Source organism: Miniopterus natalensis, chromosome 7, assembly GCF_054644295.1.
Source record: "Miniopterus natalensis isolate mMinNat1 chromosome 7, mMinNat1.hap1, whole genome shotgun sequence".
Classification (NCBI taxonomy): domain Eukaryota; kingdom Metazoa; phylum Chordata; class Mammalia; order Chiroptera; family Miniopteridae; genus Miniopterus; species Miniopterus natalensis.
The window spans coordinates 62,672,466-62,697,153 of NC_142087.1; the positions used below are offsets into that span (position 1 = coordinate 62,672,466).

At 50.0% G+C, this 24,688-nt stretch overlaps 1 protein-coding gene across 1 annotated transcript in view; it reads right to left on the bottom strand.

Annotated features, from left to right (window-relative positions):
• The window catches only part of MYO5B (myosin VB), a 284,644-nt gene that overhangs the window by 22,163 nt on the left and 237,793 nt on the right, over positions 1-24,688 (bottom strand). Inside the window, exons 23-30 of the mRNA XM_087819084.1 lie at positions 17,761-17,845; positions 16,357-16,505; positions 14,909-15,028; positions 12,963-13,103; positions 9,199-9,264; positions 8,427-8,666; positions 6,944-7,044; positions 2,361-2,438 (exon numbers count right to left, since the gene is read on the bottom strand). Of these exons, the coding sequence (XP_087675210.1) occupies positions 2,361-2,438; positions 6,944-7,044; positions 8,427-8,666; positions 9,199-9,264; positions 12,963-13,103; positions 14,909-15,028; positions 16,357-16,505; positions 17,761-17,845 (980 nt within the window). The remainder of the gene's footprint in view (positions 1-2,360; positions 2,439-6,943; positions 7,045-8,426; positions 8,667-9,198; positions 9,265-12,962; positions 13,104-14,908; positions 15,029-16,356; positions 16,506-17,760; positions 17,846-24,688) is intronic.

Genomic DNA, 24,688 nt, shown 5'->3' on the forward strand with positions numbered 1-24,688 from the left:
CCTGCCACGGTCCACCTGGGGAAGTTCACCCAGTCTCTCCTTCAGATGCAGATAAAGACTGTGTCCAGCCCGGCTGGGCGTGGCTCAGCGGTTGAGTGTTGACCTAGGATCCAGGCGATTGGGGTTCGCTCGATCCCCAGTTGGGGGCGTGTAGGAGGCGGGCAATCAATGACTCATCATTGATGTTTCTCTCTCTCTCTCTCCCTCTCCTTTCCTCTCTCTGAAATCAATAAAGATATATTAAAAAAACAACAACTGTCCATAGCTAGGCACAGAGTTGGGAACCTGGAAATGCCTAGGAAACAGCTTTCAGAGCCCCCAGCTGCTCTGGAGGCAGGGAGGTGAAGAGGCACCATGTTTGTGTAGTTCTATCATTCTGGGAGGTGATAATTGCCACAAGATAGGAGGGAGCAAGAGAGGGGAAAGTCTCCACTGTCAGCTCCCAGATGGAGCAACCACGTTTTCCTCTGCAGTCAGCTCCAAAGCAGCTTGGCTCCCAGGGCCTTCTCCACAAAGATGAATGAAGAAATGGTGGAGGAATGACTGAATCACCCACTCACCCCAGGCAGCACCACCAAAGCAATACTGTGAAGATTGTGGAGAATAATTGGGAATTATATCAGCATTTTAGAGGACATATAATATTTGGATAACATCCAGTCTTGGCTGCAATACACTAAAGTACTCACCAGTAAATTATAAATGTAACGAGAGAGGCAGAATGGAAACATTTGGGATTTAGGGACTCTGCCGGGGGGACCAGCTCCTGATTTGTGAGTTTACACTCACATCTTTCTTACTCTCCATGCAGACTGGGTGACTTAGCCCAGGGTTCTGTGCAAGGTTGGAGAATCCCTCCCCAGTGTCAAGCGACCTCATCCTGCAGGTGAGAATACTAAGGACGAGAGAGAGAGACCACAGCCAGTGACACAGTTGTTCTGGAAGCCAGACCTGATGCTGAGGCCTGTGCTTGCTTTGCTCTGTGAATGTATTCATTTACTCATGTATCAGCCACATCTAATCTGCTGACGGACAGCCAGGAGGAATTTCCTGGTTTTGCAGCGGGGTCCCCCTTCCAATAAAACAAACTTCTTGATGGGGCAGGAATATCACCTTATTGAATAATAGCCATTATAATAACAGAAATAGCAGCTAATATTTATTCCGTGCTTACGGCATGCCAGCTATGTGCAAAGCGCTTCACTGTGTTAGCCCAGTGAAGCAGGTTCTGTTCTCCACATTCCAGCAGCGAGGAAATGCAGACAGATGTTACCTTGCTTACAGGTGGTGGTGTCACGTTTGAACCCCAGAGCCAGGAGACACACCATCTCAAGAACCAGCTGACCTGGACTTTGTTTCCCCCAGAAGAGATGCTCTCGTTGCTCTAATGGAGCCTCCACTGTCACCGGCAGGCAGAACTCTGATGAAGGTGCGTGAGGGCTCCTGGCTCCAGTTCTAACTTCCCACCTCACTGAGCCTGTTTCCTCTTCTGGGAAACAAGCCCGAGACCACCGCCCCACCTACGGTTGGGGGTCTTAAGTGCACAAAACTATGCCATGGCCCCCAAAAGCCGCATGCTGGTAATAAGTGTGTGACGTGGCCACCGTGCTGTTACTGCTGCATGTCTAGCCTCCCTTGCTAGCTCACCCAAGGCTGACGGCCAGTGGGTTATGGATTCAGACTCCAGTGTCAAAGGAAACCAGGTTCAAATTCTGGATCTTCTGCTTAAGCAGCAAGTTCCCTAAACCCTGCAAGTTACAGTGTCCTCGCCCCATGCGCGTGTGGCTAGGGTCAGACCTGATACATGCAGCATGCGCAGCACAGGGCCTGTCAGCCGTTGTCAGCTCCAGGCAGTCACTGGGATAGCGACCAGCATGCTGGAGGCAGGGCAGGCTCCCAGGAGCCCTGTGCTTGGAGCACAGCCAACAGCACAAATCCGGCCAATAGTCTCAGCTGGTCCTGCAGAGTTAGGATGGTCAACGCACAGCAGAGAAGCAGCACAGACTCAAGAGGCCCCAGAATTAAATTTCCCTCTCAGCCTTGTTTTAAAAATAGCTGTGCCTGCTGCCATGTGAAACTCCCCAGGTCTGTTCCTTCACACACAGAGCCAGGGAGTTGGACCAAGTGGTTTCTAAGGCTCCACTGAGCCATCAAGTGCTATCACCTTGACCCCACAAGCAGCTTCCCCGACCTCATCCACACAGCCTGGACAAAAGTGCCTGACGACAGCCAGAGGGGCCACCCCCCGTGCCCCGTGAATTGTGCCCCATGCCCTTGCATCCAGTCCAGCTGAAACACAAGCATAGACACAGCAGGCAGGACAGACAGAGAAGACGCAGGAAGAAAGGCAAGTATTCGACCTGGCAACTTGCTTTAGGCCTTGGTAGGCCAAGCCGAGCTCTCCATCTTCATTCAAATAGCCCCAATCCTCAGTCTTGCTAGAAATAAAGGACAAAAAAAACACAGGGCGTCCAGTGTAGAGGAGAGAGGCAGGTAGAGAGGCCAGGAAAGCGCAGCAACTCCAGCCAAGGTCTGGAAACCAGAACAGGGGAGGCTCCAGTAGTCCGGGCTTCCCTCCTTCCTCTCCATCTGCAGCACATGGTGCCCGCAAACACCATCTCTCCCCTGCTGCCCAGGTTCCAGACACTGCCACGTGCTCTCCTGTGGGACCCACGAATCCTCACAGAGCAGAAACCACAGAGGAGGGAGCAAAGGGGGGCACTGGTGGGAGTAATTCTGTGACCAGCAGGGGCTCAGGCTGGGTTAGGCCTGTACAAGTTCTCACTCAGTGTCCTTTCCTCTTACCAGAGTGAGTCTTCGGAAGCAGAAAGGGAGAACCTGGAGATGCAAACAGGGAGGAGAGGACCCGTGAGGGCGCCATGGGACATGAAAAGAGTGGCAGGGCAGCACCTGGGGATGCTGGCTCAGCAAGGGTAAGGGCGGAGACTGCATATTTTGCCTGATTTCCAATGGGCATCTCTTTGTTCAATACTTAAGGGCAAAAGAATATTAACTCATCTCAACTCCAGCTCTCACTGCAGTCTTGCAAAAAGAAACAGCTAATCAAGACTTTGTGATGAGAATTGAACTTTCTCCCTCGACCTTGGGACTGGAGGGTGTTAGACCTGTTACTCCACTTGCAAATTCTTTTGCCCTCTCCAGTTGCCCAGTGTTGGCCTGATGCCAGCAGGCAGCTTCTGGCGGTCAGGCGCATGTCACATGCACCTCCACCATGTCCCTCTCCACCAGGAACAGCCCTGGGCACACAGGAGATGGTCAGAGGTCTGGATTCCACCCCCCTGCCCCCATTCCTATGGGCCTCCGCTCCTGGGGAGCCTCCTGCTGGTTGGAGCCCAGCTTTCCTGGCAGGAGCTGCAGCCACACTGCCTGCTATGAGGATCAGTAACCCCTTCCTAACTCCCGGGGGGAAAACCACCATCCCCGAGAGTGTTTTGGCCATGGTCAGCCACTGTGGTGGCCCTCAGGTTGTGTGAGATCCAGGGGGTATAGCTACCATCACATCTCCCCCAGCTCAGCCTCATGAAGAAGGGCCCCAGCCCCTGCGGGGCTCACACAGGCTGCTCACATCAACACCAGGCCCTACTCTGGAAAGTCTGCCAGAGAGGGGGAGGGGGAGACGGCAGTGAGCGTACCTCTGGGGCTACTCCATGGCGTCTGTTCCCAGGTCCATGGCTCACTGTCACAGCTTGTTCTCTCCAGCCGGGCAGTGGGGGGATTATTGCCAACAGGCTTATCCTAGGCACCTCTCTTATCCAGGACACCCGCCCCGCAAGTGTCCAGAGCCCTCACCAAGGCCAGGCCTCCCCAGACACCGCCTTGCTTGCAGGCTTTCTGCCGTGCCCTCCTCTGCTCCATTGATCCCAGCCAACCCAGAAGCGACCTGGGCTATGTTCAGAGGAGCTGATAGCACCTTTCCCTTCTCAGGTGTTACCACTTACATCTAACTAGGTAGGGCCTTTGAGTAGCTAGTGCTTTAGCCCAAAGGGGCAGCTTGCTGGGAGGAAATCCGAGCTCAGCTGCAGTCATTCTTGGGCAGGGCCCAGAAGGTGACTATATCGTCCCCGAAGGGCACACAGCGGGGAGCCTTCACTCCACCCCCCTGCACGGGGGAGACAGCAGGACGCAGATTACTTGCCTGACATGGACACCGGAGCTAGAACCCAGCTGGTGTCCTGGCCCTGGTCTCAAGCCCTTCCCCAGCCTCACGCTGGCTGGCCCTCCAGACCCCGGGAGAGGCTGCCAGGCCTCTCTTACAGCATCACGCAACCCTGAAATTCCCCACGGCAGATGCTCCAGTCCTAACACTCTCCCGGGAGGGGCATGTGTGTTGCTGGGCTACCCAGTGAGGAGCTGTCATTAATCCCCCACCGCCAGCCTCAGGGGGAGACACCCAAGAGCTCTGCATTCTGTAACGTGCCAGGTATTATGCACGGAGATAAAAGCAGAGAATGTGCCGCCAGTCACCCCACAGTGCTCAGGAAGTCAGGCACACGAGTAAATGAAAAACTAGTCAGCCAGCTCCGCGTCCATCCTTTGTTCCCAGATGAGACAGAACCAAATCCCCACAGGAGCTTCTCCCGCCCCCAACTCACACCATTAGGGGCAAAGGCGGGGCGGGGAGCGCCACCTGGTGGTGGAAGAAGGAAAACCCCAAACAACTCGCCTCACAGGAATGTAAAATGTGCTATCAATCAATCGAGAAATATTCATGGAGAACCTCCTGTGTATACGCCACTAAGCTGAGCCCCATTCCCAAAGAGGCCACAGACACACTATGAAAGTTACCAAATGAAAAAGGTTTTGAACTTGGGGACGATGGACTCTCTTTAGACAGTCTGTGACTGGGCACGGGGGCATGTAGAATCCCTCTGCAAATGTAAGCAAAACACAGTGTACATAAATTCTTCTTGACCCATCACCTATGCATAATACAGTTTATATTTAAACCAGAACACTCTCCGTTACAGGAAAACAGGAGGAAAAGTAACTGGGTTCAGGGCAGCTGGGCTCCAGGAGTCACAGTCCGAATCCTCCTGCCCTGCCAGCCTGCCTGGCGGGCCTCCCTCACTGCTGGGAGTCACCAAATTGGGAGAGAGGCAAAACCGTGAGTGTCACTTCCAGGGGCAGCAGCTCTTTTCTGTACTTAACGTTTCACAGGCTATTAGTTCCCTGTTGTACCCTGGGCTTGCTGGGAATGGAATTATTTTAAGATATCAGAAAAGCTATTTTTATTTTATCACCATCATTATTGCTGCAAAGGAAGACAAATCCAGGGTATTAAGCAGCCCCTGGAAAACCTATACTTTGGACTGGATCCCTGACAGCCATGTGGATGAAGAAAAAGGGAGCTGATAACAGAGATGGTTCTGAAGATCAGAAAGATAAACACGGCTGCTAGTCAGGACCAGGCCTGCCGGCTTCCTTCCTTCTTTTATAAACATCCCCAGGCTCATTTTTCTTATTCACCTCATTTTGAATCTTCACCCAAGGTAATTTAGACTAAATCTCGACTAGTTTTAGCACCTTCATTTCTTCTCTCCCTCCTTACAGGGAAAGAATTGCATCTCTGTTGAAATAAATTTAGTTTCCTCTTGGGGAGCCTTCTGATTGCTGACGACTGGACTGGAAGCAGCCCAGCCTGGAAGTCAGGCCTTCTGGATTCTACCTTAACTCAGTTACAGGCCAGATCAACCCTTCTGGGCCTCAGTTTCCCCATGTGCAGAAAGGGGCTAGATGAAAAGATCTGGAAATCAGACCACTAAGAAGTCAGCTATTCTGTGACATTCCTGCAGACGGCAAGTTGTACTCGAGTGCCACCTACTGACATGTTATGGAAGTGTGTGCTGTTTTCAACAATCTTGAACAGATGCTTAGTGGTTGCTCAACATTCAGCAAGTTGAGGTTAAGGAGAAAGGTAACCAGGGCAAAGGCCAGCTCTATTTTTACAAGTGCCCAGAGAGACACAGGAGGCAAAGGTTGCAATAATGGTGGTAACAACATGAGCTTTTTTTTTTTTTGCATGCTTAACACCTGCAGCACTGTTGTAAGTGCTTTATGCAGATTAACTCACCTAAACTTCTCAATCGCCGTATGAAGTATTTGGCTATGATTGCCCCCAATTTACAGGTGAGGACACTGAGGCACTGAGCAGTCATGAAGTAGCTATTCGGTAGTAAGCGACTGGACTGTGGAGTGCTGTTCTCAAGCACTGCCACGTGACCCCGGGGCCCTGCTCTGTCCCACATCCCGGAACCTGCTGCCTCCCACAGACAGTCACTCTTTTGCCTTAACCCTGGGTGGCTCATCCTTGAGGAGGGACCAGAGGCGCTCGTAACTAAAATCCAGGGCAGTCTCACTCTAGCCAATATGGTAGTGGTCAGGTTCTCCTACCCAACCTCTGTAGTGCCTGGTTGGGTTTCCTTTCTTAAGTGATGGGCGATGAGGCCACCACTGGGGAGTGCCCGCCAGCTAGGCTGAGTAAAGGTGGTATTGCAGCAAGCAGCTGGGGCAGGCCTCGCCTCCTATTTATAGGTAGGCCACTTTGTGCCATCTTCCCACTCAATGAGAAAAGCCACTCTTCCCTTTCCTCTGCCTACAGTCACACCTCCCGGGGACACCCCCTTTCCAAATGCTTTCAGAGGATCTGAAAGATATATGCACCCCTATGCTCACTACAGCGTTACTTACAATAGCCAAGATATGGAAGCAACCCAAGTGCCTCTGGAGTCTTGCTGAAGCTAACAGCAGGATTCCTAAGGTCATGGGGCTCACTGCGCCCACTCCTTCTAGTTTATCTCCTAAAACAGATAAGACCCTCAGGCTGAGCACATAGTCAGTGCCCAAGGAGTGGCCTTCACAGATTAGGTTGGGCAGGACTGCCTTTGCCAGTGCCTCCTCCAGGTACAGGTGAGGTGGGACTTACCTGTTTGTCTGGCAGACCCCATGATAGGCCTCAATGGCGTCTTCCTGATCTACATGCTTTTCACTGTTAGGCCAACTTGTTCTGGCATTAATGTTCGGCTCCTAGAGGTCCCAGGTTAAACAGAGAAATAACCCTGGTTATACAAACAATATCATGAAATGATTTTATATCTCCGGAGAAATTCAAAACACTAATTTGAAAAGATATATGCACCCCTATGCTCACTACAGTGTTACTTACAATGGCCAAGATACGGAAGCAACCCAAATGCCATCAACAGATGAGTGGATAAAGATGATGTGGCACATACAATGGCATGCTGGCCACACAAAGGAGGGAATTTTACCATTTGTCACATCGTGGATAGACCTGGAGGTATTATCCTCAGTGAAATAAGTTCAGACAGAGAGACGAATTCCATATGGTTTCATTTATATATGGAACAAAATAAACGAACAAACTAAATAGAAATAGACTTTAGACGCAGAGCAAATTGAGGGTAGCCAGATGGGAGGGTGGTTGGGGGACTGGGTGAAAAATGTGAAGGGATTAAGAAGTACAAATTGGCAGTTACAAAATAGTAACAGGGATGTAAAGTACAGCTTAGGGAATACAGTCAATAATAACTGTGTGTGGTGCCAGGTGGGTACTAGAATTATCGGGGGGAACACTTCGTAAATTATATAATTGTCTAACCCCTATGCTGTACACCTGAAACTAATATAAAATAATATTGAATGTCACCTCTAATTGAAAAATAATGATTTTATATCCAGACACAAGTATAAAAACGAGCTTTTGGGAAAAGACAAAGGCCCAGGATGTGACTTTAAAAGGTCATGTTGGAAGAGTCACAAGGCCTGGCTGTGACAGGCAGAGTGTGGGAGGTGGGGATAAGATGGCATGGACAGTGTCCCTGGAGGAGAAAGCACCCCAAGTCCAGAGGACGGACCAAATCTATCTTAAGTCCCCCCCACTCCACCCTCATGCTGCCCAAGCTCCACGTTCAGAAGTGACCCGGGTGGCCTCCGCGCCCCTCCCCCCCAGTCCGTCCCAGAAGGTGAAAACATTAGGAACAAACACTAAGCTGGACCTGCCACCCTGGGAGGACTGAGAGAGGAAAGACCGTCTCCACCTCAAAATCCAGGTACACACAGCAAGGGGCAAGGCATGAGGTGAAAAAGCAGCCAGGATGGCTACTCAGGCCGTGACCCTTGTCCCTAATTCTGTGCCTTGTTCCTTTTGAACATGCTCATATTGAGAAACGTTAGGAGATTCCAGAAACTTCCAGCAAAGTCTCCTACGAAAGGTCACGCTGGGAGGACAGCATGTCCCTTGCTCTGCCTTTAGAAGAGACCCTAGTGCAGAATTTACTCTTGTAGGTTTAAGACCCGCATGGGTAAAGATATGTTAGAAAAACACCAAAGCTACTACTACCCAGCGTGACCCCCAACAAGCCCGGCCGTGGCTTCCCTCTTGTTACCGTGCTCTTGCCCGCGAGTCGGCGCTGGTCAGTGCTGACGATCTGGGTCCTCAGGATGAGCACCTCCTCCTTGCGAACCTCGAGCTCCTCGTTGGCCAGCTTGAGCTGGTTTAGCAGGAGGCTGTAGCTGTCCGGGGAGCTGTGGGTGGAGTTGTTCTGGGTGGCCTGGTCGGCCACGGCCTTCCTCAGCTCATTCAGGTCATTCTTCAGCTTCTTATTTTCTGACTCCAGCTCTTGCCTCTGGAAGACAGTGCAAGCGACCCGCTCTATTAGTCCCTGAGTCCGGAGCCCTCTCCCATGAGGGTCTCCTCCACTGTCCTCTCCCATCCTCCTGAGAAACTAAGAGCAACCTTCCCGTTTTTTTAAAAAAACATATCTTTATTGATTTCAGAAAGAGAAAGGGAGAGGGAGAGAGAGAGAAACATCCATGATGAGAGTCACTGACCGGCTGCCTCCTGCACGCCCCGTACTAGGGATCGAGCCTGCAACCCGGGCATGCGCCCTGACCGGGAATCGAATCGGATCTCCTGGATCCTAGGTCGATGCTCAACCACTGGAGAATTGCTTAGTGTGGAAGCCCCACATTTTGTGTCAGAAGTATTGTGAATAGAGGAAACAGTTTCCTATTAACCTATATTATAGTTCCTTATAGTAAAAACAAAATTCCCTTCATTTCAAAGTGGGAAGGGGGATGGTGAGCTCACAGCTCTCCTCATCAGCAGGCCGGGGCTTTGCCGGCATCCTCCACAGGGTGGGAGTTCGAGAGCCTTACCTTCAGTGTATTGTAGGCTAGATCTGCATCCTGGTCCAAATCAATGTCATTCTTTGCTGGTTCCATCTGCTTGGATAAAGAGGCAGAAAGGTGAGCACCGACTACACAGCAGATATTCCACAGGAGTATTTCCAGCTATGGTCAAAACATGCTTGTTTTGCCCTTTCACAAGTGTGCTTCTTTCCCACCTTCAAAATGCAGTTCATGACGTCAGGCCGCCACGCCATGAAGCTCTCCAAAAACATCTCCCTCCTGCCCACCCTCACCCCCTCCTTAACTATATTCACATGATCCTCACAGGCACCTACTGGTTGAATGTGTGTCACTGTGTAAGGGGTAAAGTCTCCCCCAAAAGATAGGGTGAAGTTCTAACCTAATCTGGAAATCAGGTCTTTGCGGACGTTATCAAGTTGAGATGTGGTCATTACTAGTCTGTTATGACTGTCATTAAAAGAAGAGAAGACAGCCCAGATAGTGTGGCGCAATGGTTCAGCATCGACCTATGAACCAGGAGGTCACAGTCTGATTCTGGGTCAGGGCACATGCCAGGGTTTCGGGCTTGATCCCCAGTAGGGGGCGGGCAAGAGGCAGCCGATCAATGACTCATCATTGATGTTTCTCTCTCTCTCTCTCTCTCTCTCCTTTCCTCTCTCTGAAATCAATAAAAACATATTTAAAAATACATCTATAAAAACAGAAAATAAAGATAAAATAAAAAAGGAGAACACAAACACATAGGGAGGTGGCCACGTGCAGATGGAGGCAGAGGCTGAAGTTATGCAGCTGCAAGCCAGGAGCACCAACGACTGCAGCAACACCGAAGCTCAGACAGAGCCTGGAACAGGTTCTCCCGAAAAGCCTTCAGAGATCATGGCCCTGCTAACACCTTAACTCTTGACCTCTGGCCTGCAGACTATGAGACAATAAGTTTCTGTTGTTTTAAGCTATCCAGTTTCTGGTACTTTGTTTCTGCAGCCCTAGGACACTAGCACTGTAAGACTCATGTACTTAAGAGGTTAATTAATATATAATAAATATATGTTTATTAATGAGATTAATGAGCTACTCGGATTTTTTGGTACATGTGTGTGCACATGTGTATTCTGTTTTCCCAACTAAATCACTCCGAGCACCTTGTGGAGAAGCTGGCTTCCTCATGTCACCCTGCAGCTGACAGTGTGACAGGTGACCCCTCTGCTGCTCAGCTAGTGCTATCTGACATTAGAGCTCTGAACCTAGGGGGTGTGGACGGCAACAACTGGAACGCTAGTCCATTAGGACTCAGCAGGGCCAGCGATTCCTACAATTATTTGGGAGCTATTCACCTGTCCAATGAGAAGGGACAGAAACACCATAAATGGCTTGCTGCTTGGGGTGATTTCAAGTAATGGGTGATAGTCTCTGAATAAGATGGGTTTCTGGAACTAAAGTCCGACAGTGCTTAATTAGGTTATCTACAGTGCAGCAATATTGAGTTGGAGGTGGCTGGATTAGGTGTGCGTCAGGCTTGGAGAGTGGGCATGGGTCTGAGCACCTCCCGCAGCTCCTCCCACATCAAGGACGGCTACACTGACTGCACTGTTTCTAGCCCTGCCACCTGGGAAAACACCTCTCCAAGGTACCAGCCTCCACTTCACCTCTCACCGTCATCAGCAGTAGGGATGTGACTGTTCAGGGCCAGTTGCTAACCTGCTGCTCCCGTGGGAGAGGCCTGTGCTTGCGGTTTGTGTAGCATGGATTTGTTATGACCACAGACATTTGCTGAGCACATTAGGCTCTTGGAAAAGAGATTATTTGCTCAAATTTGAATCGCTGTGAACATCAGTATGTGCCGTTTGTCATGTCTCTAAGTGGGCGGCCCATTAGAATCACCCTGGTGGCCAAGATGACTTTGCCAGGCCTGGGGAAAGGGAGCCGGATAGATGAGAAGTCAAGTATGGGGACAGCCTGGCTGGCTGTCATCGAGGCCCCATCCTGAGGGCAGGCACAGTCACTCCCACACCGATGGTACATCCTATAGACTTCCCTGCCACTCCTTCTGCAAAGGCTGGCCTCTCTCTCTAGCTGAGACCCTGGGCTGTATCTCTCCAGAATAAAGAACCAGATGTCTCAGCATTCTTCTTGGGACCAAGGGCAGATCCAAGACCAACACCTCTGAAAGCTTGGTTTCCGGGAGCTGTAGAGGGAGTCCATCACCTCCCCTGCCCCACCATGCCCTTCTTACTAGCCCTGTCAGAGACAAGGTCATTCTCCTTAAAGAGAGATCCTCAGTGCATGTTACAGGGCTACGGGCCAAGCCTACAGTCCTAAGTCTTGTTGAGTGATTAGCTTTTAAGCAAAGATATATCCTTTCTTATTTAGTATCAAGACAAACAAAAGATCTAAAGCTAGGATTTCAAAATTATTAGGCATTTCTATGGCAGGGAACCGAGAGAGTGAATCTTCAGGGGCAGCTGGGTGGGCCGGAAACTTTCAGGTCAGGCACTGTCTGATGCTCTCGGAGCAGCTCTGCACATATTTCATTTGCACTCATCTGTCAGGGCAGCTTCTCTTCTAACTGAATGAGTCATTTATAAACCTAATCTTTCCACTTGCTATTCTGAATCCAATCCACCTGAGAGATTTAAATCCATCAGCAAGATTTACCTCCCCACTTACTACTCAAGAAAACCCCCCAGCAATTAACTAGCGTCTGTAACACATCTGATTGGAAAGGAAGGCGGGTGTTGCAGAAGGAGACTCTGCAGAGGTGGGAGCAGGGGGAGGCAGGGCTGAGGATACGGGGAGCGGGTTGAACCCCACAACTGGCAATTCAGGCCTGAGAACAGACCAAAGGCCTTTGGCAAACCCACTGTGAGGTGAGCTAATGATATGACCCGTGTTGGAATCGGCCTCGTATCGCATTAGAAGTGACCCTTATCCCGCCCAAGAAAACCAGACGGCCCTCCTCGCGTCAGTGCTGACGGCGGTGGGCCCTCTCGTCCTGCAGCACGTCTGTCTGCACCCACCCTTGCGTTTACTTGAGCACCACCAATGTCATTTTCTACTTTTCACCTGTTATATCTGGTCCTCCCAAACTGGCCTGCAGACTCATCGATGGCTGGGGCTTTCTCTTACATTTTTACCTCCTCTCGTTTAACGAACATTTTGAATACAAGCCTGGCACCCGCAGAGTGCCGAGCGTAGCACAGGTGCCAACAGGCCCTTGAGAAGGAGTGAGTGGCACGTCCGGGGACACTAAGGAACCAAACTATGTTTTCAGTACTCCACACACTGATGATGAGTTGGACTGAGGTGAGGGTGCAGACCGGGGAAAGAAGGGTGAGTGACTGCAAACTCGGTCTGCCCCCAACCCAGTGGGGCTAAACGCGACCCCTCCCAGATTCCAGCTGGGAAGGGCAATCGATTTTCTCTGCTCTAATTTGACTTCTGCTTGGATTTAGACTTCAATCGCACATCCTGGTCCTCTGCTCAAGTGGGTGACGATGCCACCGGCTCCCTTCTAGCCTCACCAGCGGAAACCCTGTGCCCTGGGGGCACCGCAACGCTTACTTCCATTCGACTGGGATGCTCCGGGTGGGACATTTGCAGAGAAGACTCAGTTATGACATCAACACAAGACAGAGTTACTCTCTGAAACCCAGCAGCAGAACCACCCCCCGCGGTGACGTCCTGCCACGTGCACACCCCGGGAGGAGCGAGCGGATTGTCCTGACGCCAGCACCACAGTGCGTGGCTCTGCGGGCCTGCAGCCCTCCCCGCACCTGGGCTTTCTTGCTGTCCTGCTGCTCTCTCTTGTCCAGCTGCACCTGCAGCTTCTTCCTCTCCTGCTCAAGCTCCCGCACTCTCTTCTGCAGCTTCAGGAAGACTGTCATGTCCATGGCCGCCTTCTCCAGGCCGATTTCCTTCAACGAAAGGCAGGGAGCAGGGAAGAGGAGATTTTAATAGAATAAATGCCTTAGGGGACACGGAGCACCTCCTCGCCTCCCACTGTAGCAGCTGCCGGTCTTTCCTCTCCTCCCAAACATCAATCCACGTCTCAGGTATAAAGCCAGCGCCAACCAACCATCCCCTCTCATATGAAAGCTGGTGCTTCAGGCTTATTTCCTGTCTAGATAACATCTGAGCCTCAGCCATTTAGACTCCTCCTGTGTGAGCCATGTAAGGTGACCGATCATATATTCCAAGAACAAATGGATGAAGACACAGCCATTTTATTTGGAAGTTAAAAGAGCTCCCCTCTGGAAAACAGTCTCATCCCACAGGAACCGTAAAACTCAGGAAATACGCTTCCTGGCGAAGAGTCGGTGTGGTTACCGATCACTGTAAGTGTGCTGCCACCACCACGGTGGCACCTGAGACGGAACCAGGTGGCCTGTCATGGGTCCGTTGCTCCCACAGACCTCGCAGCTCCACTGCCCACATTTCCCTGTAGGTTCATGCCTGGGGTTGCCCTCCCGAGTTCTGTCACGTGTGGGTGTGCATCTGGGTGCGCATATCCACGTGGATTTTTAAAGTACGTGTGTGGACATACGAGACTATAATTTGGTTCGACCAGCATTCAATGCGTGCTGTGTGCATAGCCAGGACCGTGCCTGCAGCTCTGGCCGATACCAAGAACCAGTCTCAGCTTCCCTGAAGAACACAAGCCCACGGATGGGAGTTCATGTCTGCACGAAGATGCCATGCACACAAACGCATGGGTGGTGCGTCTTGGAGTCCAGCTGACTGAGAGTGCAGTGGCAAAACCAAGGCCTTATGCCAGCGTTTATAAAGCGCCTACTAAGTGCTCACGGCAAACAGCAAACCACATGAACTGTCCAACGCAGACCTTTTATCCCAAGGCCCCCTTTCCTACCCTCCCACTCTTTACTCCGTCACTCACTCTACCATCCTTTACTTTTTGTGATCGCACTGAACAGTGCCTGCAATTATACAAACTTCTTCCATCAACTGATTATTGTCTAACTCCCCATCAGACAGGCTCTGCGAGGGTGGGGACCTTCTCCGGCTTGGTCACTGCTGTTTCTCGGGCACCTCCCAGCCATGCCCAGCACAGACATGCTCCAAACACGTGCGTTTTTATGACCGTCTCTCCTCCAAGTCTATCTTCACGTGCTTCATAAGATTTTATATGCTTGTGATTTTCTTCTTTTCAAATGCCAGAGGAAAGACTGTGTGTCTATGTACCTTTGACAAAATCACACACAGACTATAAAGTCCACTGTGTGGTACATTATGTAGCAATTCTAAGAGGCTATTACTGACAAAAATACAGTCGCTCTGCAAATATTTGTTGTCCTGAGTTTTATCCAGCTTCCAAGTCATGGAGGAAAATGTTCTTAAGTATTGATATTACTGTATGCACTGGGATACTAAATGGGGACAATAAATTGTATCTATTCTAATGGCTTAGCTGTTCCTTCTTAAGTCAGCCATTGCATGTCTCTGCAATCGCTTCTCAGCTTTGCAAGAGGAACCCAGGACCTACCTCCTTCCTTGTTTTCTGGACAGTGGGTAGGGCAAAAAATAATGCATTGTTTTGCACAGTGAACGTTAACTTCAGATTAGTCCAGTGGCCCTTATGTCGAGAATGAGCCCCCTGGGCATGCTGATCACCACCAACAGAACAGTAAACCTCTGTGGGGCTCCCCACAGACAATAAGCACCCTCTCTGCGGAGGAGCCAGCCCAGGGCCTGCCTCACTCACCTCCACCTGCTGGAGGGCGTCCTCTGTGTCCCCGACCTCAGATGTGGAGATGGAGGGGTAATTGGAGTCAGATTCTAAGCTACTTTGGTTTGACGGGTTCCGTCTGTGGCCTGGGGTTTGCTGTTTAAGGAGAAAAATCATAATGAACTAAAGTAATAAGAACTATTACTTTTCAAAGAACAGTAGGCCCTAGGGTTGGACTTTTGACTTGTTTGTAAGGATTGGTTATCTTGTCTCTCTCTCTTTTTAAAAATTATTATTTAAAAAATGTTTTTTATTGATTTTCCTAGAGGAGGGGAGAGGAAGAGAGAGAAACACCAACATCAACAGCTATCGGTTGACTCCTGCACACCCCCGGCTAGGGATCGAGCCAGCAACCAGGCACGTGCCGGGAACTGAACCAGGACCTCCTGGTGCATAGGTCCACGCTCAGCCGCTGAGCCACACCGGCTGGGCCCCTCGTCTCTTAATGAAATACAAACCCCTGACACTGAGGCCAATCTCTCTGGAAAGTCCAGGAAATCACCTTACCTCCCAGTCCTGCCCTGAAAGTGCCAACTGTCCTGCCACTGGGCTCCTTCTTGACAACCTGCCCTAATGGCCCGACTTCAACCTGCACTCCACCAACTGGGCTGTGAAAATGGAAGGAGGGGTTGCCATTCATACTGCTCCTTTAAAAATACCTTTTTTCCCTTGCGTCTGATTTGGCTTTGAGAGTAAAAACTGATCTTGGTAAGAACGTTTTAGATTTTTATGTTTCTCTTCAGCTTCGCTTCCTGGTTTCTACGCAATTAACCGTTCAATCTTGTTTGAATATGCATTTCTGGGGGAATGTTTACATAAAAAAGCACGGTAAGTCATGAAACGTGACCAGACCCCAGGGACCTCCCTGCACTCGCATTAATGCAGTCACACTGTTGCCACAGGGATGTTCCCGGAACAGGAAACAAGAAAACTCATCCAGCCCGGCCGGGGATGGCTCAGCGGTTGAGCATCGACCTAGGATCCAGGCGGTCGGGGTTCGATTCCCGGTCGGGGCACACGCCCGGGTTGCGGGTTCGATCCCCAGTGGGGGGCGTGCAGGAGGCAGCCGATCAATGACTCTCTCAGCATTGATGTTTCTATCTCTCCCTCTCCTTTTCTCTCTCTGAAATCAATAAAGATGTATTTAAAAAAAAAAAAAAAAAAAAAGAGAACTCATCCACGTACACTCCTAACTGAAATCCACGTAAGACCCCAAAGCTGGAGCCGTCCTTGGGCGTGACTGCTTGCCCGGCTGCTCCCCCTGTACTGACTCCCCGAAGGAGAGGCAGGGACGCGCGACACCTCGCACAGAGGTACTGGGCCTGTGTCAGCTGCCCGGGACTGGAGCTGCGCAAGACCCGTCCGGGGAAGCCGGAGGCGGGGCCCGCGCCGTGGGCTGCTGGGCACCAGGTCGCCCTCCTTGCCTTTATGATGGTCATCTCATCCCGGAGGTTGTCGTATCTCTGCTCCAACCGTGAATACTCCTTCACGAGGTTCTGGTAGCGGGAGCGCTCCTCCTCCAGCTCTTTCTTCATCAGGAGGTTCTCTCTGACGGAGCTCTGGGCAAAGTCATCTGGAAAGCAAGCACACGCAGCCCTGTTTCCTTCCGAATGGCTCCCCTTGCGCGTACCGGCTCATCTCCCGTCAAAAGGCTGCTCTCGCAGCTCCTGGCACAGGCACAGGTGAGTTCATCCAGTTCTCGCGCCTGCTGTCCAGCAAGGGAAAGCTCGTTACCACGGCTCAAGTCTGCTGGGGGGTGGGGGAGGAAGGACGGATGACCCTGCCCTCGGGGAGCGGGGGACCGATGCAGGAGGCTTGCCTGACAGCTCCCTCGTTAACGCACCAGCTTCTCTCTTGTGACAACTGTGACAGCAACTGCAGGCAGCATTCCCTCAAGAGCCCAGGCTTTGTTCCAGAGTTTCTCCCCTATTCCTGATCTTCCTGGTTCTTGGAGTTTGGGGAGATTAAAGGAGGTGTGAGGCTGAAGACCGAAGGTTAGGAAGGAGGGAAGGCACAAGGCCAGCACAGGCGGGCGTTTCTCCCACCAAAACTTGAATCAGCGGAAAGAAACAACTTTAAAGGGAAATGAAAAACTGTGTGTGCAACCCAGCGGTTCCGTTCTCTTGTCATCCAGGGGAGGAACCTGGGACAGGGAGAGGGCGTGGTTTGCTGAAGGCCACGCCGAGTCAGGTGCGAACCGGGGGCTGGGGACGCCCGCTGCTCCTGTGGTCCAGCAGCATATGGGGGTCGCCAGCGGCCCAGGGGCCGGTGGGTGCTTGAGCCAGGTGACCTGGGTGTGACCCACGATCCCGTCCTCAGCAAACAGAAACAGATGGCCACTGGGTAGAAGAAACCGTGGCGGGAACCATGGATGCGAAAGACAAATTTAAAACCAAGCAGGAACATGGCTCCCGAGTGCTCACTGTGTGTCGGGCACCGGTGTGAGCGATTCCCACGCAGTCTCAATCCTCAGACGAGCCCACTGAGCTCTGTACCATGTCGCCCATTTTGCAGATGAGGAGACTGAGGAGTCCCACTGCTAAGGGCTTGCTCAAGGCCACGCAGTAGCATAGGGCAGACTCATTCTCCGAGTGCAGGTCTCCCTGATGCCAAGTCCCCTGCACTATATTGTCCGTTACCCCCTTGTCTCACCACGTTAAAGAAAACATCAAGGCGGGAGCGCAAAGATCACCCTTCTTCCCTGTCATCTCTCCCCTACGAAGGCCCGTTCCCCCCTGCAGCATCCCGACCAACCACGCGCTTGCTGGGAGCCTTTGGGGGAAATCGCTGTGGGGAAGAAATGAAAACTGAAGCACGTTGGTATTTACCTTTCGACTGGCACAGGATTTGGTGGTTAAGCTGTTCTTTCTCATCTTTCAAGAGAGCATTTTCTTGCTCCAGGTCTGCAACTCGCTGAAAGAGAGAATCACAGAGAAAATGTTTCCCCTGTGAAGCTGGCGAAGGGACAGCTCCTTTTGCGGGGTTTGACGTTCAGCTGGTTATGTTTAAATGCTCTTTTTACATAAGAAAACTGAATCAGCCAAAGCTGCTTTCGTTTCGGGGGGGGGGGGGGGGGGCGCGCGTACACTGAAAGACAGATTCCATTAAAACAAGACAGACGACTCGCCACTGTCTGTGGTCCTCCAGTGCTCAGAGAAACCTCTTGCGAAGTCCGCTCCACACTCCCCTGCCTTGCTCAGGAACTTACAACAATAAATAACAGGAGTTCTCGCATTTGGTTGCTTGTCTGGGGAAATTCTGAGCTCTCAACTCTGCGTCTCGGGGAAAGCCCGACGCTCACAGCGAAGAATCGCCCTGGCCTCGTGAGCTTGCCTTGGCCTGTCCTACGGGACCAGCACGGACCGGGTGCCGGGAGAGGGGGGGAGACCTGCCCCTGACGTTCAACTGTCCCATCTAGTGTCTGCTTCCGGCAATGCTGCCAGAGGAACAGGGGGCGAATGTGACGGCAGCACTGGCCAAAAAGAAGGGAATGAAAAGAAGGAAACAGCAATCGATTTATAGAGAGAGTGGAAAGGAAAGAGGGGGAGAGAGAGGAAAAAAACACCCATGGATACGAGAGAGACACATCGATCGGTTGCCTCCCGCATGCACCCCCACCCGGGCCGGGGATCAAACAGGTACGTGCCCTTGGCTGTGAAGGAAACCCGTGACCCTTTGGTGCGACACTCTAACCGCTGGGCCACACTGGCCAGGGCACTGTGAGGCAAGCTTTTTTAAAAATATTTTTTTTGCTATTCAGTATTGTAGCAAATATTTGCACAGATTAAAAAATGTAACAGTTCAGACATGTTCTGAGAGAATTAGAAATTGCTAGTTGTTATAAAGGAGGCGGGGAATGGGTCTATTTTTTAGTAACACGGGGGCTCACGTGCCACGGGTCACCTTTGCACCTCCTCTGCAGAGCCCCTGGACACTCATTCGACAGGAGGCCATCAAGGGATCTTCCCACCAATGTCACGTCCCCACCTTCAGGACACAGGTAAGGAAATAACTATGCAGGGGAAAGACGAGGAACACGTGCCCAGGGCCCCTCGATTCAAGCCTCCAGACTTGAGCCCCGCTTTCTAGAGGCCGCCTGAAGCATCACAGCTCGCCACAGAGAGAACTCTATGGCCACAGCGTGAGTGTGGCCTTGAGCAAAGACCACGAGAGAGCTCCCAGCCGCAGGTCCCAGCTCTGCTCCGTCGCCTCTGTACAGCTGACACCCGCCTCCCGGGCGCCTCAGCAGGGACGAGAGGATGCGTGCGGAGCACCAGGAAGCAGGCGCGGCCCAGAGCAGCTGATGAATACATGTAGATGGTTCTGCACCGCTGTCACCGGGCACCAAACGGAAACGTACACTTAAAATCATTCCACCGCTTAGCAAAAGCTTTAAAGAAAATTCAATTTCTATTCTTTAAAAGTTCTTCCAAAAAACAGAAGAGGGACCACTTCCCAATTCCTTCTGTGAGGCCAGTAAGGTCCTGATGCCCAAACCACACAAAGCTATCTAGGTCAATTGGAAAACAAGAAAACTACACACCATGCTCTCTTATGAATGTAGATAAAAAAAGAAAAAATCCTTAACAAAATACTACCACATGCTCATGATAAAAACACCCAACATACCAGGACAAAAAGGGAACTTCCTCAACCTGATAAAAGGCATTTACAACCCCCCCCCCCCCCCGTTACTATCATATTTATGGTAAAAGACTGAAGCCTGCCCCTCAAGAGCAGGAAGAAGCCAAGAATGTCTGCTCTCAACAAACTGTTCAACACTGTACTGGGGGCTCTAGCCAGGAAAAGAGACAGAAAGTGTCCAGATTGGAAAGGTATCCAGCTGTATACCTGCAGCTGACATGATCTTGTATGTAGAAAATCCTAAGAAACCCACTTAAAAACTATTAGACCTAATAAATGAGTTCAAGCTGCAGGGGACAAAAACAATATACGAAACTCAGTTGTATCACAGACATTGCAATGAACAATCTGAAAAAGAAATGAAGAAAACAATTCCATTTATAACAGCATCCAAAAGAGGAAAATATTTAGGAATAAATTTAACAAAAGAAGTGTAGGACGTGTACTCTGAAAACTACAAAATATTGTTGAAAGAAATTAAAGAAGATCTAAATAAATGGAAAGACATTCTGAGTCAATGGGTCAGAAGACTTAATATTGTTAAGACATAACACTCCTCAAATTCATCTACAGATTCAATGTATCCTTATCAAGATCCCAGCTGGCCTGGCCGGTGTGGCACAGCAGTTGAGCAATGACATATGATCTAGGAGATCGGGGTTCGATTCCTGGTCAGGGCACATGCCCAGGTTGTAGACTCGATCCCCAGTCAGGGGTGTGCAGAGGGCAGCTGACCAATGATTTTCTCATCACTGATGTTTCTATCTCTCTCTCTCTTTCTCTCCCTTCCTCTCGCTGAAATCAATAAAGATATATTAAAAAAAAAAAAAAAAGATTCCAGCTGCCTTTGCTGCAGAAATTAAAAAGCTGATCCTAATAATCATATGGAATAGGAATATCTAGGGATCCAGGATAGGCAAAATAATCTTGAAAACGAACAAACTAGATAATTTATACTTCTTAATTTTAAAACTTACTACAAAACTATAGTAATAACAGAGTGATACTAGTGTAAGGCCAGACACATGGATCAAGGGCAAGAATTGGAATCCAGGAATAAAGCTAACATAATTCAATAGGGAAAGAATAATCTTTTGACAAATGTGGCTGGGACAACTGGATTTCCACATACAAAAGAATGAAATCGAACCCCTACCTCACACCATATACAAAAATGAACTTAAAATGTTTCAAAGACCTAGAGTAAAAGTTAAAACTATAAAACTCTTGGAAGGAAACATAGAAGCAAATCTTCGTACCTTGGATTAGGCAGTGGTTTCTTAGATACAACACCAAAACACAAGCAACCAAAGAAAAAATAGTTAAAATGAAAAACGTCTGTGCTACAAGGGACATTATCAAGAAAATGGAAAGGCAGCCCACAAAATGGGAGTAAATATTTTCAAATCACATATCTGATACAGGACTTGTATCCTGAATATAAAAAGAACACTTATAACTCAATGATAGAAAGGCAAATAACCCAATCAAAAAATGGGGAAGGAGCTGAGTAGACATTTCTTCAAATGACTAAGCACATGTCAAGGTGCTCAACACCATTAGACATCAGGGGAATGCAAATCAAACCACAGTGAGATACCACTTCACCCACATTAGGATGGCTAGGCTAAAAAAAGGCAGATAATAGGCGCTGGTGGGATGTGGGGAAATCAGGACCCTCATTCACTGCTGGTGCAAATGTAAACTGGTGCAGCAGCTGTGGAAAATAGTCTGGTGGCTCCTCAAAAGGTTAAGGTTAAACATAGTTTCCACAGGACCCAGCAAGGTCATACCTAGGTCCATACCCAAGAGAAATGAAAATGTATATCCCTACAAAACACGTATGTGTTTATATCAGCGTTGTTCAAAATACCCCCAAAGTGGAAACAACCCAAATGTCCATCAGCTAATGAACTGATAAATACAATATAATATATCCACATAATAAAATGCTATTTAGCAATAAAAAAATGAAATTCTGATACATGCTTATAACATGGATGAATTTTGACAAGTGAAAGAGACCAGCCACCAAAGACATATAATTCCAATTTCATGAACTATTCTGAATAGGCAGATTTACAGAGGCAAAAAGTAGATTGGTGGTTGCCTAGGGCAGGGGCAGGGAATTGGGGGGAAATGGAAAGTGACTGCTAATGGGTACAGGGTTCTTTTGGGGAGGGTGATAAAAATATTCTAAAATTTGACAGTGGTGATGGTTACAAAGCTCTGTGAATATATTTTTTAAAAAACCTTTCATTGTACACTTTAAAAGGGTGATGGTATGGTTTGTGAATTATAATCAGTAAAGCTGTTAAAAAAAAAAATCACTCCATGAATAAAACAATCTACTAAGCACTGTGCTGGGTGTGGCAAAGATAAACAGATGAGTAGTAAGACAGCCTCCCAGCTTCTGTTCTGAGTGACAAGCTTCCCCACAGATTGCTGACACAATGAATGACCTCTCTCTGGTTTAAGTCATTTGCGGTACATTTCATAATCTACTCGATGGGGGAGGGAGGACTCTCCCCAACTTGTGCAGGAAGAGCCTCAAAGATAATGTTATCGGTACAGTAACACAACATATACTGACTTGCATGTGCCTGGTGGCTGAGACCAGATGGGGACCTACTGGGATTCCTACCTAGGCAGTTACTGCATGGAGTCGAGGAGAGACGGTCACACTGATCCCTGGGGACTCACCTGCACTCCCATCAGAGAAACACCTTCAAACTCTGCTAGACCCCTTTGTCAGTAAAAGCAAGAAAGGAGGCCCCAGACATGCTGGCTGAAGGGCAGAAGCCTTCATGAGGTTGAATGTCAACTGGTTATGTTTAAATGCCATCACCTTTCCTTCCCCGGGCTGTCAAGTTAACTCACTTTTATAGAGACTTTCTGTGTCTATAAATGTGAGTCAAGAGAACAGTTTCCCCCCACCTTCAACATCATGTAGAAAGGGTCAGGAGAGAATTTCAACGGGCTGGAGTCCAGGAGCGAGGTCACTGGCCCTCCCCTCCTTACAAGTCAGGAGGCAGACTCCCACTCACAGGGCCTCGGCTCCTGCGGTGGGCTGCAGGGGGCCCGATCTCCGCGGCTCCACAGAGGGAAATGCAGATACGCACCACTGGCAGAGGCTTGCAAAGCTCCAGACACTTTCTTTCCATCTGCATCAGATTTCAAGGAGTTTTCAGTCTCCAAAGCAGAGCTCCAAACTGTCTTCCAGGAAACCCTCCCTTCTCTGCCATGGCTGCTCCTACTCTTCTCAGTTCAGGCGGACATGGTTTCTCTCCCAGCTTAACTGTGCACGCAGCTAAGTGTGCATAATTCTGACGCTACTCAGTTAGGAATCACTGGCTTTATGACTTTATATTCAGAAGACGGCCCTCCTGCCAAGTGGATTATAAGCCCCTTCATGGCCGGAGACTCTTTATGGAGGGTCAGGCAAGGGGGCACATTCTGCCTCCCCACAGGATATCCAACAAGATAAGGTGGGTCCAAAGCTATACATAGGTAACTAATTATACCAAGTTGTTACTTTCATTGACAATTTATTGTCTATTATAATGAATGCGACGGAAGTTGTGTGTCTAGAGACTAAAACCTGGCTTGGTGGGGAGAGGGGGGTAGGAGGAAAGGCACTGTGCTATTATTGGAGGCCATTTACCACCCAATGACTTCATGAGCACCTTCAAATTAGTTTGGCAGATCATTAAAATAGCTTGCTTGCACTTTTCTAGATGCACAAGTCAACAGACTAAAAACAGCTCACAGAAGCATCCACACAGTGTGTACCTTACACATAAAGCCTAGAGTGGGCCTGAAGTGAACCTGAAGATCAGGAGGACAGGACTCCAGACACCCTGGCCAGGAACAAGGCCATAACCCTGACTTAGCTGACTGCGGGGGTAGAAGGGTGATTTCATAGCAGGCTGCGAAGTACCATGTTACCAGGGAACTAGGACTCTGCCTCCCCTAACCACCCTGAGTATGCAGACGGCTCACAAAGCAGGTGGTCACCTGAGAAGGCTTCCAAGACTCCTCACCTTCCTCACCATCTTCCTCTGAGCATCCTGCAGATAGTCACACTCCTCAGAAATGGAACCAGTCCTCTGACCAATCCAGAGCCAATGCCATTACCACTGAGTTGGACCTGAAATCTCCACTCCTAAGAATGCAGCCTGAGATCACCTAACTTCATTGCAACCGCCTGAGATCCAAACTCTCAGCCGAGATGACCGTCTGGGAGAACCGTGGTCAGCAGCATGTTCCCACCGGAGTCTTCCGCTGTGTTCGAGCCTCACATCTCCCCTCCATCTCCACCAAGGCTTTGATTCACTGGGGCTGGCCGCCAAGAACTTGGCTTTGTAATTCTGAGCCATACATCAAAGTGGCATTGGGAGCTTTGCTTTTCTTCCTTGCCTGGACAATTCTGGATGTGGGCCCAGCGCCTGCTCTCTAGTGGGCAGCAGGAGGGAGGAGGGACGTCCCACACTCAGCTCCACGTCTCAGGGAGGCAGAGAATGCTTCCCAATCACATCTCCTCGGCACTGGCCACCCGCAGCCTTCCCAGCCAGCTAGCGCGTGGAGAGTTTCTTGGCAGACATGGCAGGTGACAAACTTTGCGAGCTGTCAGGGATGCCGGCGACAAAGACACTTAACAAGAACCAGGTGTGTTCCCCTCAGCATGATAAATAACACCTCTGCTGGGTTTTGGGACTCATTAACCCTCATTCTGAAGCCCCCTTTTTTTTTTTGCGGGGTGGGGGGTGGGGGTGGGGGAGGGGGGTGTCCTTTAACTCTTGCAGGAAGTATTACTGGGAGTGTTCCCAAGTCCCTGCCTGGTAAGTGAAATGAAACAGCTCCATGCTCAAGAACTGCCTTTACCAGGCAACCTTCGGGGACACAAATGTAGCTCTGGGCTTTGGTTTTCTTTTGCCTTGACTAATGCAAGTTTGGTGTCTGCACTGGAGAGCGAGCCAGGTGCAACGGGTCTAGTAGACCCACGAAACAAACGACGGGACGATGACACTCAGAAAAGGCTGTCATCAGCCCACTGTCCTGTCCCGTGTCCTGGGTCCTCTGTGCTGCGCACCTACCACCTGGCAGGGAGTT